A 20,402-nucleotide genomic window follows, 5' to 3' on the forward strand; every position below is an offset into this window, starting at 1 on the left:
AAAGACACAAACAAAAGCCAACATCAATTGCAAAATATCCATGCAAAGAGACTTTAATATGTATGCATTTCTTCAGTCAGCCATAACTGGGGCTTAACAGTACTGGAGGGCAGGTAAAGATAACACAAAACTGAAGAACAAACTCAGTTCTCTCTTATGAGTGCCATGAAAGAAACAAACAACTTTCATTGCCACCCTGTACCTTTCTTTAACTCCAGAGACAACTAGTTTGAATTCATAATGATTTCAACGTGTTATGCCCGCGACAGCCTACTCAGAGTGCTATTTATTTAGCCTTCATAGGGATTTTTTTTTGTTGCACCCACTGATGAGGGATAATCATGCATTTTGATTTTGATGCCTTACACTAATAATGATTCTTCCACTCATATACGAACATGAAAATACTTAAATGAATGGGGTTGGATTCTCTTGAGAATCAAGGAAAACACATTCCATTCAAATAATGCATAAATTGCATCTAGGCTACTTCATGCTTAAACGCGCAGCTTCATAATAAGAGGATAGGCTTACAGCAGTTCTCAACCCCCCATGGTGATGCAGCTTCAGACATACAATTTTCCCCATGTACAAAAGAAAATATGAGCACATGCCATCTTTCAACAGCTCAAAACATTACCACAGGGATACATGCTCACAATGAGTGTAGTATTTGAGAGTGTAGAGGGCAAATTGCGTGATTACCAAAGATAAAGTGAAAAGGTTACACTGCAGCTCAGAAAACGCCTGCTGCGTTGACACGTTATATGCACAACTAAGCTCACAATTTGGTTATTTCAGGTATAGCCCTAAGGCACATGCCTGTAATCCATCTGTATAATGCCAATAAAGGGGCCGAGAACAGAATTATTAATTTCAAAGTGGTTGTTTTCTTGTAGTCACAAATACCTTTCTATTAAAAGAGCATTATTACAGTAAGTATTTGTGCTACAATAATGCATTCATATTAGCATCCAACAAAAGCAATGAAACTATAAAAAATACAGAAAGTTCTGCATTCAGACATGAACACATTGATTGTACAAGTGCTTTTGATAAACCTTCTGGGAAAAGCTGGTATGTACTGTGAGGTTCTATGATCCAACTGAAGGTTGCCTTTTCTGGCACACTAGAAAACAAATATGTTTCCTTGGCTTGATTGACTGAAGCATGGTATTGATAACTTAATCTTAAACATTTTGCATATATGGTACATTTTGAATGATAATAAAAAGCAAGCATTTACGGAACCATTCCAATTCCAAACTAGTGTACCGTACTTTGCAACATGGAAGCGTAGAAAAAACAGAATAAATACATCACTGTGCTGCAGCGGACTAAAAATGGGGTATTCATAAAGTCAGTGAATTCAATCAGGATATCAATACTGTCAGACATCAAAGTTGTTGCTCCCATAATAGATCAATAGATTTACAGTCTTTTTTTTGATCCGTCAGTAGTGCCTCACGTCTATATCAAAGAGGCCAATGTTTATAATTATGCACACACAGTAGACCCACACACTATTTAATAGTAATTGCATTTTCCATTTTCTCTCTTCAAAGCAAAAAAATAAGAAAACTAGTGTTTATCAGGCACTAACCAAGCTGAAATATTGGTTTAGCCCCTTCATCTCAGCTGGAGAATGAGTGCCATTCAAATACAGATCACCAGATACAAACCTCTACATTTATTTATTTATTTATTTCTGCTAAAGTACATTCATGAAATCAAATAGTGTTAAATCTACCGCTTCCTGCCTAATGCAGGATTTAATTTGCTGTGATCTCTGCATAGATAATCGCCCTGCCTTAATGCATGCAGTTTTGGCTTGCTTGTTGTTGATTATGTTTTTTTCCTCATTAAAGAGGCCCGAGAGGGAAAAAAGCAAAGACTTTGCTTAAGTCCACACACAGACGCACAAAATAATCAAATCAAATAACTACGTACGAAGAGAGAGCAATGTAACCTTCCTTTTTTATGAAGACCATGATTTCTTTAAACTCTGACATGTTCGTTTCAGACCATTCATTTTTAACCAAATCCTGTTGAATTCAGGAGGGTCTCTGTCACGTATCTCTAACACCCAATGGAAATATGTCTCCATCGCCCAGGTATGAGGCTAATATTGGTGAGTTAATTAACAACTAGGCCTTGAAAATTTAGACTTTTTTTTCACAAAAAAATCCATTGCTCTCAGGTTATGGATCCAGCCCAAAGGACAACGGTGTCAAATCAGACACCTTCTTTCTAAAACATATGCAAAATACAAATACAGTCACTGAGAGAAAGTTATGTTAGAAATCATTGTACGCCACTATTAAGATTGCTTTGTGAATCTATCTACTCAGGCCTACTGTAGATTAGGACTACAACCTTAAATCCCCAATACAGATTTCTCACTTCCACTTCCTGTGGCATAAAGTGTCTCCAGTTAACAATATCAATGCACAGAAAGAATATGATTCAAATAGTCCAACATGACTATCTGATAAACCATATGGAGTAATTTTCTCGAGTGGCATCCCCTATTCCCTATTCCTGGGCAGCACAGTTTGTCACTGTGACATACCTCTCGCATGTGGAGGAACATATTTACAAAGATTACCAGGATCTGCTCTGACCTGTAAACACGAGAATGCTACCGAGCCCTGGGCAGGCTGATAGGCGACTTGACGTCATTTTGTCACAACAATGTTCAATGTCAGTCATGTTTAGCCCATCACTAGTCTGAGAAACATTTCCTGTCATCTCGGTTAAAAGCAGATACAAAGACACCAGAACCCTCTACAGTTCTTCTGTCGCTTACGGGTTAGAAAAACACTTGGCAAGTAAACATTGCTTAGAATTACGGCACAGATTCTAAGTAATTAAAAACAAAATTCCCTTCTCTGTGTTTTTACCAACAAAGAAGAGATGTCTTGAGTATATGGAATAAAACAATCCTTATAATACTTCTCAACTGAACAAAACAAAGTAAACTCTGTTCTATTGTATGTACATGGATGTGATGAAACTGGTTTAAAGCTTACAGAAAGAAAGGCTTTTTTCCCCCCATCTCTCACTCTTATTTTAAATGCAAAGATTATTTTCTTGACTTCAGAATCTCCCTGCCAGCCTTTATCTATTTCTGGCTACTGTAGATCTACTGTAATGAAGCCAGCTTCTTTTAATTAAAAAAGTGTTAGTAATAACATGAACAGATAAGTGTCTTGATTTCTAAGAATTTTCATATGAAGTTCCAGAAATGCTACATTTAGGGAAACAAAATGAAATCACCTTACATTTTTGTATAATTATTATAATTATTATTTTATGTATTATTATTATTATTATCATCATTATTATTATTTCTTGGCAGACGCCCTTATCCAGGATGACTTACAACATAAATGCAATACAAAGTGCAAGAATACAATTAAGTACAAGGCATCAAACATTACAAATTCAAATTTACATTAAACAAAGCAATTCAAAATATAATACATTTTACAACTTCCAAATTATACAGTTAAGTACAGTAAGTGCGGACATACATCCTGGAAAGTAAATGTATTTTATACAATTAAACTACAAATTAACTGCAATTAAACTGCAAAGCAGAACTCAGTAATACCTTCTAAGGCTTTATCTTCGTTTAGGAATTCAGAGATCAAAAACAAACATTTTGTGGAGTAGAAAATGGGTCATTTCTTTCTAATTTTGGATCATGGGCTTAAATACCCTGAAATAAAAATTAAACCCAAGTAGCCTAAACAGTCTTACAGGGAAAATTTCATATAATGTTCTTATCACCAGGATTACACAAAGATAATATTTCAATATTTGTTTTCTTTGAATATATATGCTTTTAAATATTAAACATACATGTATAAATGCAAAGCATGTGTTGACATTGTAAAGGCCAATTTGTATCACCCATCAAAAGTTTAATATTTATTTTTTACTTCTGACACAGCAGGAGTTATTGGCTGATAATTGATCACCATGATTATGATGAGTCTGGAGCCAAAGGCAACAGCAGAGGTCAACTGTCTAGCCAATGATGCCAGCGCAGAGGCCATTAAAGGTAGTGTAATCCTATTTGTTTTGGTCAGACTAGTTTGAAAGGGATAGAATTAAAAAAAATATATATAATAATAATAATAATAATAATAATAATAAATCATTCCAGATGGGAAGCTTGAAACTAACGGCCAGACCAAATCAGAACTTGACCTGCAAATTACACAGCTGTACCCTATAACATTTTGATTCAATAATAGTAGGGAGTAGCTTCTAACCATAAGTTAAACTGCGATAGGATACAGGATTTAACTTTTAATTCGCGGGTGGGTCAAAGTTAGTGATCTGGTGTACAGTGTCCTTCACAAATAATAAAAAAAAAAAAAAAACCTTAAAACATCCCTTTTAGGGAGTTTTGTAGAAAAAGTAAACAAAAGATACTTTCAGCTGCCATCTCAAACCTGATGTTAGGTCCGATTAGACCTAATTTCAGTTCAGAAAGCTTTTGGTTTTCAGGCTGGAACCAAGCAACTATAACAAATGTACAATAAAATAATCCTGACCCTGAGTCCTGTAACTAAAGAGCAGGAAGGTCTCAACCAGCTTACAATGGCAAACAGCATCTACAGGAGACCTTAAGCAAGTTGAATCCAATGCACAAATATAGCACTCACTGAGTGAGCAGTCCCTGTGCGGCACTGTGGAACATAATCCTCTACTGTGATAAAAAACTAAACAGAAAGGTCTACCTACGAAGTAGATACAACTCATAATTGCATAGTATGAAAGTTATAGTCTATCTTTCATTGAATACTACCTCTGAAAAAAGCCCCAACAACACAGATGCATTAATATAGTAAAGCTAGGACAAACATGGGGCCTGTAACCACAGTTTTTTTTCCCTTCCTCTGGAGTAAACGGGGCAGTCCTATTTTGGGCTCTGGTAAATGAGAGTATAATGGAAAGTAGCTGTTGCCCCTCGGATGTATCCCTGCCAAGAATCCTGGCTGCCTTGTTTGTTTCAGGCGGTCGTTCAATACACATGTACAGTTTAAACAGGAACAGAAAACTACAAGCATGCTTAACAACACAAATTCTTACCCCGAGTCAACTGCAGTTTAACAGCAAAACAAATATAATGCTCTAGCTCTATAACGAGCGGCCTCCGTTTCCCTGTGCCCACTAAACATGTTAATCCTTCCCCAATTCACTCTTCATTTATAGGGAAGAACAAAGCACAGGGAAAACAGGACTGAAGAGTTTATTTTTTTATTCTAGTGAAAGCCGACTTGAGGGTTGACAACTCAAATGGGGGGGTGAGCAGGATCATGTCACTGATACTGACCTCTGACACTCTGACTGGTACCGCTGATATGAAGACCCCTTGTCTTTCTGTCACCTTCAGAGAGTGTGTTTGTGTGTGTGAGCGCGCCCGTGTGTGAGCGCGCCCGTGTGTGTGTGTGTATGGCATCTCAGAAACAGCACGCAGTCTTCTCCACCCCAGGCTGCCCCACAAACGCACCCTGACATCAGTCTGGTCTCCGAGCGTGGGGTAATGTGGGTAAGCTCTTGAGAAGCCCCTCGCAGAGCCAAGCTCATTATGCACCAGGCGTCCCATTATGTAAATGTGCAGACGCCTCAGTGTCAAAATCTAGTGTGTTTCTAATGAGGATCATCAAGAGAATCCGTTTTTTTCTTGATTGTTTTTGTTCTGCATGAATTCCTGAAGGAACGGTTTCACAGAGGAAAAATACATACTACACTATGACTATGGTATAAAAAGGTATACCCGAGTGGTAACCGTCTCTCTCATACCCCCTTAAGAGTGGTACTGTTTTTCATTTTAAGTTTCACATAGAAACAAGACACAAAGGAATCTGTTTATAGGACTCCATTATCTGTCAAAATCCAGTTCTTGTACACTTCAATTGATACTTATCATTTCTTCCTCATGAAGAAAATAACAACAATAATACTTCTGTTCCGAAATTAAAATGAAATGTCCTGCTTTTATTATAATTTCAGTGTTTGAAACAGGATTCACCATTGAGAGACTGGACAACACCCTGGGGTATTAACTTTTTTTTTTTAAAGGGATGAATAATCCATGTATCAGCAGGAGCTGCTTGGCTTATACAGAGCTGAAAATGTTTCAGCTGCACACCGAGTCCATTTAGTCATTGTGTCTGTAACCCCTGTTACTAATGGCATTTCCACTAGTTTTTTTTTTTTTGTTTTTTTTTAGAGACATGGCAGAAATATAAGTTCAGAAAGAGAATGACATAATTACTAACCTAACCTGCCAGTACCATTGAAGGTGAACTATTTGTATTTGTTGTTGTTGTCGTTACTTGTTTTACTTTCTTGCTGCAATACAATCACGAGTCTGCAATTTACAGCAACATAAATACACTTTTTAACCTTACCCTGGAGGCAATTCAAAAATAATTTTATGCAGTGTAGGATTCGTCAATGCCATGTAAGTGGTGGCGGATGGAAAGAAATAGAGTACTGTTCACCTCTTTACATGTGACAGGATGCGATGCAAGCACTTAGCCTGCAGTTTCATTATGTTTTAAACTGATTCAGTGATCACAGACACCAGGAAAAAACATATATGATATACACATGAGGCAATAAAGGGCAAGAAACTCACCTGAAGAACAAACTTCTGATCAATGTAGCGCTTTGCAATGCTCGGCTGGAAATCCGGATTCTCTAAGAACCTTAGGAAAAACTCATATACCAGCTGTAAAGGAAGCATAAATCAGGTGTTTTCCATATACAGACAAAAACCCACGTAGCCACCACTTATCTTTGTAATTTAGGTGTTGTTTTTCGTTCCATTGTAATCATGCACATTTTTACACCAAAAGTGTATCTGATGTCATACAGCTAGGAAACCCTTTGATCAAGACTCACACTGTTAATCTAAAGTCTCTGCCATCACTGAACCAGACCTTATTTCTGTCTGCCCTGAAAGACCATGCTTTTATTGAGAAAGAAAATGTATGCATTCATTAGAGTGGTATAGACCAGCCATCATTATCAGTCCTGAAGAAGATCTAGAAGAGAATCTTATAACAGATTCCAGCTCTAGTACTCTTTCCAGTGACTGGTTCATTTGAATTTACCATCTCAGCTATATGGTGCACAACACAGCAAAGGACATTCATCTCCTCCAAGTCTTAATCTAAGGATTGACCATAATCTGCCAGAAACATTCCTGTCTTTACTGATATTATAGAGCTGCTACCAAACGCATTGCTAAATAAAAGAGAATGTTAAATAAAGGAAATCTCCTCACCTGTATATGGGGCCAAGAAGCCTCCAGGGTTGGTTCATCTTCCTCTGGGTCAAAGTCCGGGTTTTCACTTGGAGGAAGCGTTCGGAAAATATTGGTGGTAATCTACAGGTAAAAAGAAGAGACAAAAAAACATTAAGGACATGGCTTTCTCATTTGTGTCCTTGTGAAGGCATCAGGGAACCTGCAGGGATATCCACATCTCCTTTCAAAAGCTCAACAGGATCTTAATTACATTCATAATATAGAGTTAATCTGTCTGTGTATCTAGAGTCATGCTGTTGGCAAGATAATAGTAATGCAATGCTTTCTGCTGGCATGCCCCTGTGCCGGAGAACGTGCTCTGGGGCGAACGGGTGCCGGGATTGTGAATCAGTCCTCGTGTCCATCAGTTCTTGATTTGACTGATCAAAGTGCTGGTCTTGTAATGTGAGCTCATGTCCACTGTGACTCTGAAGCCATTCCTAAACTAGCCCAGAGCAACTGAAGCAAAGGGCTGGATCAGAAAAGATGCCTAATGCAGAGAAGCTCAAATGTTCTCTCAGTCTTTGAAAATGTTCTACAGATTGTTTCCAGCTCCATTTCACAGCTCTGAAGTCACAAGTAGGAGATTATAGCTCCTACTAAATACCATTAACCCATCAAATCTGATACCAAATACAATATTTTATTACTACAATTGGGTGGGGTTATCTAAAAATACATCCTCCATAGTTATACGGGGAACTCCAAGCCTATAACCTGTACATTTAATTTCTTCAAAGGCCTAGCGGAAGTAGTACACTGGGCCACGCTTACATTAAAATCTTTGTTATGCCCCAAATTATAACCGTCATTTTCATGTCAGCTGCCTTCAGCTACTCACCCCCGCTCAGCCCTAGGTGAATGAGACACACACCTGCATCCTTCGAGACATGTGGTGTTTTCACACACGGCTTCAGGCTCAAAGAGTGTGCAGCTTATGTCTCTGTTTGAAAAACAGAGCTACTGCGGACACCATCCAGTCAATGTAGCAGCCTGTCCTCACTGCAGGACAGGTCGACAATCCTCCAGTCACATGACCTAAATTAAACCTGGGATGGTCTCGGTTACAGCCACAGTAACTGACAGACAGGATTTTCATCTGTGCCTTTATACCTGCTTGTTATGATTTAATAATTTTTTGCACCCAAATTTGGTTCATATCCAAAAAGTTTTATTCCATGTAACTAAAGGTACAGGTTCACTTTTAAGGGATGCAATTTAGTTGTAATATTAGATGCGAGACAAAATCAATCCATTGTTTTGGTCCTTTTTGGTGCCACTGGTAGTTGGCTATGTAACCTAAGAAAGAGGAAAGTGTCATAGTTTTGGTTTTTCCTACTTTCCTTTGCCTTCTGCATAGTGTCTGGTCTTAATTACAGAGGATATTTGATTTCTTAAAGAGAAAGATTCTCCTCACTCTGTTCTCTGTGCCTGGTTTAGTTGTTTGTAATATTATCTTATAGGGAGATTAAGCCGTGATAATTTTAGCGGATACATTTAAGCTATAGATGTCTCTCCTAAAGCTCATGCATAGCAGAAGCAGTTGCATTTGGCAGAACAACCTCAGATGACTTATTTCACCACATGGTATTTATAACTTTTTAGTATTTAGTGTCAGTTAAATCCGAACCTCTAAAAACAGTACATTAATGAATATGCAGCCTTAGGTTCTACTGACATTTTGCCTTTAATATGTAAATGGCCTCAAATAGCAGCTTTGGTTTGGGAAGGCAGCATAATTGTCAGTTACATCAGCTTCCTATAATAGCACATTTTCTATTAACAGAGAGGATTAAACACGGTTCAGTCTGTGGAAAAGTGCAGTTACAGTATAGCCATAAAAGTGAAGTGGTCCTGTGGAAAAGCATTATAAGTATAAAGTAACTACATAGCCCCTCCAAAGTGCCTTCTGGATACAGAATGTATGGATAGGAGGTAAGAAATCTGTGATAACTCTAAACAGTACATGTCTGCCTGAAATCTGAAATTACACCCAACCAGCACAACATTTATCTCTCAAGAAATACTCTAGTCTTATGGCTCACATGATTATGGTGCCCCTGCACCCCCCATCCCCAATTAATTTGTCTCGTGCATGCCAACCTAACCTAAGCAATTCAAAGCCCAGCACCTGAAAGCAGGGCAGCACAGATTTCTGGTACAAATCATTAGCCTTTCATCTTCTGTAATTTTGCACAAGCAGGTCCAGGTGCCTGAGTGTGCAGAAATACACCAGCTTGCACACGTGTACACATTACACACGCACTCTGTAGTTGGTCCAGAGTTGGCCCACCAATCCAACAGTTTGTAGGAGACAGCAAACAAGAGTCAGCAGAATATTTATATCCCTGGCCACTACATGTCATGAGTGCTTTTTATAATTAGGAAACATCTAGGCTACATTTGATCTTCCAATGCCAACTTTAGTGTTAAAGTCAACTAAACAAATAAATAACATGTGCATGACTTTTAAGGTCTTCCTTCCATTACATCAAATAGGAGGCCAAACCTTGTGAATGCAAATCGCTCATTTTGACAAAGAACTGGATCAATCTGTGCAATTATGGGGTGTTCTATTTTCATGTTTTGATTGGTTTTGGAAAACATTCAAATTAGCCACCTGTGCATAAAAAAAATATATTTTCCCTTGAAAATGCTTAGTGACTACTCGATTGTTGATTATGATATGAGTTTACGGTATCAACAGCTCACAACTGCTCATAGGGAATCATTTTCAATCACTGACTTGTGGCTTGCTAAAATCTGTCATTAAAAAAACAAACAACCCCATGATTAGCTCTTAGCTGCTGGTGTACTCACATATCACTATTGAAATTCAATGTTGGAGCCATCGCTTTGAGGCAGGTCATCAATTCCACAGTAATAAAGGTTTATTTTTAGCCAAGCGTACGAAGCATGATGTGCCACAGCGGTGAGGAGATGCGTTCTTTGCACTGTGTCTTTTATAACAGAATTACAAATCCACACACAGTGCTATTCTTCAATTAAAAGTCTTAGGTGGCTAGAGAGGGGAGGAGGCAGCACCACAGAGATAAATACATAACAACGCCCTGTAGTAGAGAGAAAGGGAGGATTTGGGAAGGGAAGCAAATAAAAATAAAGCGTTTTCTCCACACGGAACCTTACACATGCAGTGTCCTCGCAAATATTGTTATCTAGGGAAATAGATCATTCATCAGGAAGTCAGGTGATATGCCTTTAAGCTCTCATGTGGCTAACCAGTCCACAGTCCATAACAGTGGCAGGAGACAACCACCCTGTCACAGGCCACTGGCAGGGGTGGCTCTTTTATTAGGCATGAGAGTGGGCTGGACGGTGGACCCAAGGCCCATCTGGGCCAAGGCCGGAGAGGCTGAATGTCAATTCACCCCAGAGGCACACTGCAAACCATTCCAAAGCCATGAAGTAAATAAATAACCATGCCCAGCCTTTATATTGGCTATGCCATCACAGCTCCACCAGACCTCTGCAGTTGTTGCAGGGAGGAGTAGTCAAAGATCCCTTGCCCGCAGTGCCAGATCCTATTAAAAAGCGTCAGAAAAAGGTTTTGAGGTTATCAGCCGAACTCCTGACCTCAGCATCTGGGCTGCCATACATCCACGCATGCCTAGATTCACACATATATACGTATATTTTTTTAACGCTTCTTGCAATTCTCAGTTAAACAGGTGGGAGGATCACAGATGCCCTGTTCAACAGACGTTCAGCAGTGCCCCCCAATTTCAGGTCCCTGATGCAATCTTCCCACTCAGTGATGAGCAACTGTAAGGAAGGAACTGGAAAACTACAGTTCTTTCATTACTAAACTGGGCCCCTCACCGCGTGGTTTGGATTCTCTGGTCATACACTATAACCTACACAATGTGGACATGGAAACAATTTGGAAAAATGGGAGACAAACAGCACAATTTTTGTTTTCTCAAAACACAAACTACTTCAATATTTGTATGAAGTGTGTATTGCAGCTACCAGGTCTCCAGATGTCCTCCTTAAGTATTCTAAAATCTGTTCACAGTGTACACAACATTTATTATCCTGGAGTGTGGAAACAAAGTGTTCTCCGAGATACATTGATACCATCAACTGTTTTAAGGAACCCGAGGGGATACCGTTTTCTTACCAGCTTCATAACACATAATTTACTCCTATCAAGGTTTTCCCAATAGAAACAAAACACTTTTTTTTCTTGACAATATTTACAGCTTGAGAACTTGTATTTGTGTCCATTTTGAACCACACTGTATCCTGTTTCTACCCTTAATGGGCTTAATGTTTTAGTAGTGCTCTAGCTCTGATGTTACCTCATAAAACTATCTTTGGAGAGAAAAAAATAAAATAAAAAAGCCCTGACCCCTGGAGGAGGTTACAGAGGCTCTGACAACCAACAGATGGCACTAATAAAAATAAAAATAATAATAAAAAGATAATCATTAGATCATTATACATGGGGGTTGGTGACCTCATACTAGCACATTTTTAAAGAATAAAAGCTTAGGAAAGACTAAGAGGAAATTACAGAAGATATTTTTCCCTACTGTTAAAAAGGACAAATATTGCTTCAAGGGATGCTGCAGTCAGCTTTGTAATTGACATCTCCGTAGGTGCCAAGCTCAATAACCTTTTTCAAATGTTAGACATAAGAGGTAATCGCACTGCTTCTTAGGAACACAGGTGTAGATACTGAGTCTACTTGCTGTACTGATGGGGTTCCTAATTGCGCCATCCCCATGATGCAAGCTGAACATTTTGTACGAGTGGAATTTTTAACGTATTGCTCATTACTGAGAATAAAGGAGCATTTCGACAAGCTGGAAGCCTTTTCAAAACGACACAGACTGTGATATGTATTTATTGATGGGGACACTGCATTGGCTGCAGCTGAGGTTTCATATGGTGGAGGTAATGAGATCCTTGCAGTTCACTACACACCCTGCCTTACAGCTGCTTTCTGTGACACTGCATAACCTCCCGGACCTTCGCAGCCCTCTAATCCTCCAGAAAAACAGGTCTGGAGTTGTTTCCCAAAATGCAAGAGTAACATTAACTCAGACACAGAGACTTTAGTGCAAATGGGTTGTAAATTAAAATCTTGGCTTTGTCTTCCTTCTACAAAGCTTTGCCCTGGGATCTAATCCAAACCTTTTTGTGTGCTCATATTTAGTAGTGATGCACACTACCCTGATATTTGACAATGCACAGGAATTTTGCATCTTTAACCCTATCAGGTCTCCCCCATTTTTGACTAATTTTTACTGTTGTCATATTTGTACTTTTAACTCTGTAACTATAAGGGTTTCGGGCAAGTTTTTTGCACCTATGAAAGACAGTGTTAGAGTAATCTGACAGTTAAACAACTATTAGTTCCCATTTGGGTTTAAAATTTAGATTAAAATAAATAAATAAATAATGTAGATTTTCAACAAATTGTAATGGAAAAAACAAAGAATGTGAATAAAACCTTTTAAATGCATATGATGAATGATTTCAGTGCCTGAGTGGATATTAAAGGATCCATGGTGATTGTTGTTTATACAATACATATGAAGAGAAATCTTACTTTCATGAGATTAAAAGCTGAACAAAAACTGTAATATAGGATAAGTGTTTTATATGGTAATCAGGGAAGATTTCAAAACATAAATCTAGCATGTGTGCAGCATTTCATTTAATGCCATTTTTTTGTTTTTTTGTTTTTGTCGGTAGCTCCAATTTGTTCTTTGGCTCTATGTAGTGTTGAGTTAAATTATGTTTATTCTTCCTTCTTTTTTCGATAAGGGAACTTTCCAGGGCTGATTTATTATGCAGGGTGGAGGTCTGTCTTAATTCCCATTGAAATGAATATAAAAAGTGCTTACCATATTTGGGCATGTGGGTGTGGCCAAACTGAAGACCTGAAACTGGCTCAAATTGCATAGTGTAGATATAGTGACTTGTCATTGTCAGTTATCTAATGTATAAATTATTCTTTTAATATTGGGTAACTGAGCTTCAGATTGGGAAAAAGACACCCTACCTGTCCTCAGCCAGGCAGCAGAGAGGCGGGGATGTCCTCTGCACTGCACTGGGACCCAATTAGTAGACAAACTCTCACCTGCTGGGTTCTTAAATTCAATGTCACTGAGTTAAGAGAACTTAAAGGGATTGGAGACGTAATGGAAGTGTGGCGGGATGAGGTCAGGGGAAAGGTATACTCTGAGTTAATCTTGTCTAGGCTCATTAGGACTCAGTCAACTTGTGACAGATATAGGATAAAAGGAATCATAGTATTTTTGCTATATGAGGCAAACGTCTCCTCTTCAGCCACTATTTGCTGGAAGTACAAGGACAGAAAGGCAAATAGGTACATTTTTATTTAGTTCTTTATTCTTAATCAGATGGACTAGTTCGAAACCCCGCCTTTGTGAATGGCTGTCTAATTAAAACAACACCATAGGTTAATGTGATAAAGACCGAAGGCAAAACCCCAATTCAATTACATAGATAGAGAGTGTGTGTGTGTGTATGTGTGTGTGTGCGTGCGTGCGTGCGTGCGTGCATGTGTGCGTGCGTGTGCGTGTGTAAGAGAGAGATAAAGAGGAGGGGAAGGTCCACCATTGTAAAAATCAACAATACAAGAGGAAGTAAGATTACATAATTGAAAATTAGGCCTATTAGAATTCATCATTAACCGGATTTAAAGCACAGAACTTCACCGATCAGCCATAACATTATGACCACTGACAGGTGAAGTGAATAACACTGATAATCTTGTTATCATGGCACCTGTCAGTGGGTGGGATATATTAGGCAGCATGTGAACATTTTGTCCTCAAAGTTGATGTGTTAGAAGCAGGAAAAATGGGCAAGCGTAAGGATCTGAGCAACTTTGACAAGGGCCAAACTGTGATGGCTAGACGACTGGGTCAGAGCATCTCCAAAACTGCAGCTCTTGTGGGGTGTTCCCGGTCTGCAGTGGTCAGTACCTATCAAAAGTGGTCCAAGGAAGGAAAAGCGGTGAACCGGCAACAGGGTCATGGGCGGCCAAGGCTCATTGATGCACATGGGGAGCGAAGGCTGGCCCGTGTGGTCCGATCCAACAGATGAGCTACTGTAGCTCAAATTGCTGAAAAAATGTATGCTGGTTCTGATAGAAAGGTGTCAGAACACACAGTGCAGCGCAGTTTGTTGCGTATGGGGCTGCGTAGCCGCAGACCAGTCAGGGTGCCCATGCTGACCCGTGTCCACTGCCGAAATCGCCTACAATGGGCACGTGAGCATCAGAACTGGAGCACGGAGCAATGGAAGAAGGTGGCCTGAGTTCAAGGTGTTGACTTGGCCTCCAAATTCCCCAGATCTCAATCCAATCGAGCATCTGTGGGATGTGCTGGACAAACAAGGCCGATCCATGGAGGCCCCACCTCGCAACTTACAGGACTTAAAGGATCTGCTGCTAACGTCTTGGTGCCAGATACCACAGCACACCTTCAGAGGTCTAGTGGAGTCAGGGCTGTTTTGACGGCAAAAGGGGGACCTACACAATATTAGGCAGGTGGTCATAATGCTATGGCTGATCGGTGTATACTGAAATGATGACAGAACTGAGGGTGGTATTAACGTGATGCGTTTCAGAAATAAAATCAGACAAAATGCTAACGGTGTCACTGAATTATTTAAAAGGGAGTCAATATGTAAGCATAAGAATGAATCACATTGCCTTTCATGTGTAGAAGTCCATCCCTTCACCATCCTCTATGGGATGAATACACAGGAGTGACCATACGGAGCCTTTAGATTACCATTCTATGTATTCAATTAGCAGTGCCCTTGGCAAACTGAAGATGTGTCATAGAAGCAACCTACTTGTATAGCAGTATGAGTCATGCTCTCTCAAGGAAAACAATACAGATTTTGAAGGGGAAAAAGTACAAGTCTAACATTTTGCAGGTTGGACTGCAATTATTGTTAAATGCAAACATTAGTCTTATAAACACCTCTAGTTTTCAGGAAAACAAAGCAAGCTACCTTAACTAGGCTGTATAAAACTCTATGGCCTCCTTTCCAGGCATTGAAAGCAGATATTTTAGTCTTCATCCTTTTGGTCCAGAAGATGCTTCAAATTCAGATCAACTCTAAAACCTACAACAACGTTCACATAATAAATAGGCTAAGCAACTGGAAAATATCAAAACTAGGTACTTGTGAATGTCAGACATCAACTAAAAACCAGACATATTGTTACCACCAACTTTCCTATGTGAACATCTCTAAAACCAGTAGGGAGGCATAGACTACTTTTATCATTTTGTAGAAATACATATTTATCACCAAGCTGTAATGTAAGGACTCAGAAAGAGACTGACAAAAAATGCCAACAGTTCTAAAACCATGATATCTGTTTAGCCTTTTAAAACTACAGTAAGACAATTACTATGCTTAGTGCTGTTCTAATTAGGGGTCTAGCCTGCCAAAATGTTTTTTAATTCCTTCTTACATTTGGCACCATGACATTTTTTGGAAGATGTGCGTTTCCAATACCGTAAAATCACAACCACAGTAAACAAGTAGGACCCTCTTTCTCAGCAAACCAAAGGAAACAAGTTTTCTGGAAGTGCAATATTGATGTTGCACCAGAGACATACCTAGAAACAACTCTGCCCTGCCAAATAAAATGGAAAGTCTCTAGGACAAATCGCCTAAGACTATGAGTAAGAGTAGATTAAGTTGTACTGCAGACGGTCTGTCAGGCATGCGAACTAAAACTAGGGTTCGCAGGTTGAGGCCCTGCAAAGTGCAAAAGAAGTGACGGCGTGTGAGCAGCTTGAGAGATTAAACAACGCCACTTACCATGTTATTGATATCGGGGTAGGCCGACTCAACCAGCACGCCACGATTCGTAGACACAAAATCCACCAGCTCGTTTAGCGTTGCCCGCTTGATCTCTTTGCTCTTTAGGTCCGAGACAGAGTCCATGAAATCGAACAGCATGCAACACTGCTGCAGTTTCTGACTGAAGAGCTCCTGCTGTTCCGTTGAAGGGGCATCTAAAAGGAGAAGAAAGAAAAATGGTGATTGTGTTAAAGCAGACTGAAGGAACATCCACAGAACAGAGCCCTGATGGTGCACTGGGTCTGTGGGTCACCATGCAAGAAAACCATCAGGTAACACTGGTGCATCAGCCACACTAACAGAATCCTTTTCATTGCTTTCTATTAGTAGCTTAAAACTATTTATAATATTATATAAATTCATAACATCAAAGTGACACCCAACTGGAGGTAATTGAAGAAACCTAAGGAAGTGAAAGCCAAAAGCTGTATGCAAAGTGGATAATAATTCTCATAGGCATAGGGTCTTGGTAATAAAAAGGATTATTTTTCATAATGATATTCTATCACCCTTGATATTATCTCTTAAAGAGGATACTCCTGACCTGCCCTGTGCCTGCAGGGGTGCCAGAAACTTGAGGCAAGGCTGGTGCCAACCAGAAGGGAGAGTGGGGAGGGGCTGTCCAGGCGGACTGGGAACATTCACTGGGCTAAAAGTAGAATGTGACCCGTCTGCTCAGGGTGTAACGTAGCCTGGGAAACGATCCCTGGCTCACAGCTTATATCATCCTTCTGCACTCCTACTGACCGAGAATTTAGGCAACGCTAGTAGAAAATCAATGGCGATCGAAGTCCCATTCAACATACAGGGTTTGAGTAGTGACAGACAAGCTAGTTTAAAGGTTTGATGGTATAATGTAACTTTGTATATATTTTATGTATTTTTTTTATTAAAGGAGCATGCATTTCTGAATGTCAGAAAAGGTCAGAATCATTCAATTACAATATTAAGCTTTTGTGAAAAATACAAATAGCCAAAGGACAAGTTTTTGCAGGAAAAAGTGGAACCTCCCAGTACTGTATACGATTATGATCATTCCAAGTTAATGCTGCTGTTTAATGTCAAGTCATTAAAATGTCCTACCCATTGCAAGTCAAATGAAAACTGTGTACATCTACCACTCATTAACTGCCTTCAAGATTTCTAATTAAATACAAGCTCTCTAAAATCATTTAAATATTTTGACAGCAAGAGCTTAACCAGCTCACCTTGATATAAAACAGAATGCCAGTAAAACTATTGAAACTCAAATATTGAATACAGCACCCGCCGGAGTTGTGACGTTGGATCACGTTTGTTTAAATGGTAAATAGCTGCACTCTTAGTAAATGTGAAAATATTCATATATTCATTTAATAGAACAAAGCAAAAAAAATCTGTTCATGTTTTTTCCTTCAATGATTGATTAATAACAAACAGCAGGCAAGTAGGCTACCCATAGTGGAGACATCCACCACTGAAAACTCGATGGTGCGGTTACTGTACATGGCACAGCAATCCTCACAGAGCAACAGGACTGTTCTTGTTTTACAGAAAACTTGTTTTATTATGGAATTCTCAAGGATGCAGCAATAAAGAAACTGAACACAAATAATAAGAAAGTGCTACATGTAGAATTAATATATACTGAATTGTTACAGACAGCAACCGTATACAACACTGTTACACATCAGGGCTGTGCAAATAACCCTGAGAGGCTGTACAGGTAGTAAAAAGTATCTAAACAATTTTTTTTTAAATGTTAAGGGGTCAATTGTATTTAACCATTTCGGAGTTCAATACCATTAACTTAAAATAATACTAATAATCTTAACCCAATTTTAATTAGTATTATTTTAAAACTGTAAACCTGAAAATCACACTTTTTATTTTTATGAAGACTGGAAAGTGTTAAAATGAATGGTTACTTTAAAATAATAATAATAAAAGTCCTACTTGCAGTGGCAAGTTTGCAGGATTCCAGAAGGACTTCGTTTTACTAGAGAACATTCTTAACATATTTCCTTTGTCTGGATTAGCATGCATTCTGATTACCCACAGGTCTCCAGAATATGCCATTTAAAAATACCTTCATACAATTCCATATCATAATTGATAGACTCAACCAGTTATATGCCTGTAATGTTAAAAAGTATGTCATCTCCCAATATATCACATAATGATGACTTTTGCACTAGCATTTCAAATTAAAATTCCTAACAGTCACCAATTTTTAGGCTATGCTCTCCCCGACTATTTGCAGAGCCAATTAAAATTGTACACAATGAGAGACAGTGTGGACTACGGGAAGTAAACTCCTGGGAAACAAACTAATACGTCCTAAAAAGCTGAAATCAAACACTTAAATATTGGTCTTATATAGCCGTATAAATCAAACTAAATGACAGCTAGTCACAAACACTCATGGTTATTGTGAAAATAATAATCTAAATTGAAAAGGACTAACTATCTGCAGTGAGACAGTAACTGGACTATTTCATTTTATGGCAGAATTTGTTTCACAACCAAAACATTTTGAAATTACAGACTCCAGGGCATGTATAACCATCTTTAATCAATACTAATAATACAAATAAGAAGAATTGTGAGAATAGTAACAAAAACAACTTCATTTCTGTAGTTTCCTGCCATTTGTAATCAGGCTTTCAGATTTAAGGACAAGCTCAAGAATGCTCAAAAAGTGGACTAATGAAAACAGCAGCTGAGTGACAGTTGAAAACATTAATCTCCATCGCGCCACACAAATGACTCATCAGGTAAAGCTGGAAGAAAACTAGACATAAAGCAGTACTGCAATGTGCAGCTTCTCTCCCCTTGGAGAAATCTAAAGGATCAGCCTATAACTGCAGAATGTATTTTTAAAACACACTCAGGAACCCAGGTTTTATGACAAACATGCAGTTAATGTATGAAAAATGCATTATTGCTCTCTTCTGTTCGGCCAGTTCTGTGCTAGCATATTAGGGAAGCAGCTCTTTCACAGAAAAGCCCATCTTATACTTTGTTGGCCTGTGGTGATCATGGGAACCTCCTGGCATTTTCTAATCAAGGTTAGAAAGTATGAACCAGCTCAAGACAATCCTTTGGCAGCCTTAGCAATTACCAATATAATATTTATTATCAGTGAACTTAGTGTACTTTATACCGCAGGTCACATCAGTGTTGCCCTGGCTACAGTATCAGAGTTGTGTAATTCTGTACAAGGTATAAATGCCGAGTGAAATGTCAGAGCGGACCACACTGGAGAAATTACAGTGCATCGGCAGTGAGCTCTTCAGCAGGAAAAAAAACTTTCACAATTAGTCAATTACTTCATTTTAAAAAATAACTATATTTTATGCTGTGACATGTATTGATAGCCAGACGCCACAGTCAATAAGTGTGGGGTAATTTGTTCAGAAGGCACTGAAGGCTTTTAATAATGTGATGCCTTTTATGGATTATGTTCTGTGAACTGTATTGGAGAGATCAACCTGGGTTGACCTCAGTGTGAAAATAAACCACAGTTGGCAGTGGTCCAATTCACACCAAATGCAGCTCGCAGCCAGGCAGAATAAAAAATGAAGGACTGCATATTATAGGGTGGATTTAGATCAGGATTACCTGTCCAAATGTAACAATATTTAAAAATTATATTTATCAAAACCCAAAATGTGGTATAAGATCACATTCATGGCTCATCCTTCACCAGTTTAATCTCACACACTGTGCCTTCTACAGCTGAAAAGGTCTACCTGTCAAGATTCAGTTGCCAGAGGAAATGCAATGACAGGATCATCACTTCTGGCGATCTCCGCTGAACACTCATAAATTTAAAAATAAACACAACAGCAAAAACACACACACACACATACACACAAAAAAACCTTAGATATACAGTAATCAGTTTTAGCCCGATTTGAACACTCTCCGCTAAAAAACATGAGTTCAGAGTTACACTTTCCCCAGTAATCTACCAATTTCATTAACAAAATCAAAATAATTCGAAGTGCAATATGGCTGACAGCACTGACTGATTAACATTGTACTGCTTCATGCACTGACTGAGAGCCGTACACCCTGCAGAGCCTGTTACGATTAGAGCCCAACTAATACAGGTTTTTTGGGTCCGATACCTATACTGATAATTGGGAAGCAAAATTTCCAGATTACCGATATATCTGCCAATATTTACTTTTCTTGT

At 38.8% G+C, this 20,402-nt stretch overlaps 1 protein-coding gene across 1 annotated transcript in view; it reads right to left on the reverse strand.

The window, feature by feature from the left end:
* Positions 1–20,402, reverse strand: part of ppp2r5a (protein phosphatase 2, regulatory subunit B', alpha isoform) — a 63,872-nt gene that overhangs the window by 13,598 nt on the left and 29,872 nt on the right. The window contains exons 2-4 of the mRNA XM_066706481.1: positions 16,178–16,374; positions 7,313–7,414; positions 6,662–6,754 (exon numbers count right to left, since the gene is read on the reverse strand). Of these exons, the coding sequence (XP_066562578.1) occupies positions 6,662–6,754; positions 7,313–7,414; positions 16,178–16,374 (392 nt within the window). The remainder of the gene's footprint in view (positions 1–6,661; positions 6,755–7,312; positions 7,415–16,177; positions 16,375–20,402) is intronic.

The sequence above is a fragment of the Amia ocellicauda genome, chromosome 1, assembly GCF_036373705.1.
Source record: "Amia ocellicauda isolate fAmiCal2 chromosome 1, fAmiCal2.hap1, whole genome shotgun sequence".
Lineage (NCBI taxonomy): Eukaryota > Metazoa > Chordata > Actinopteri > Amiiformes > Amiidae > Amia > Amia ocellicauda.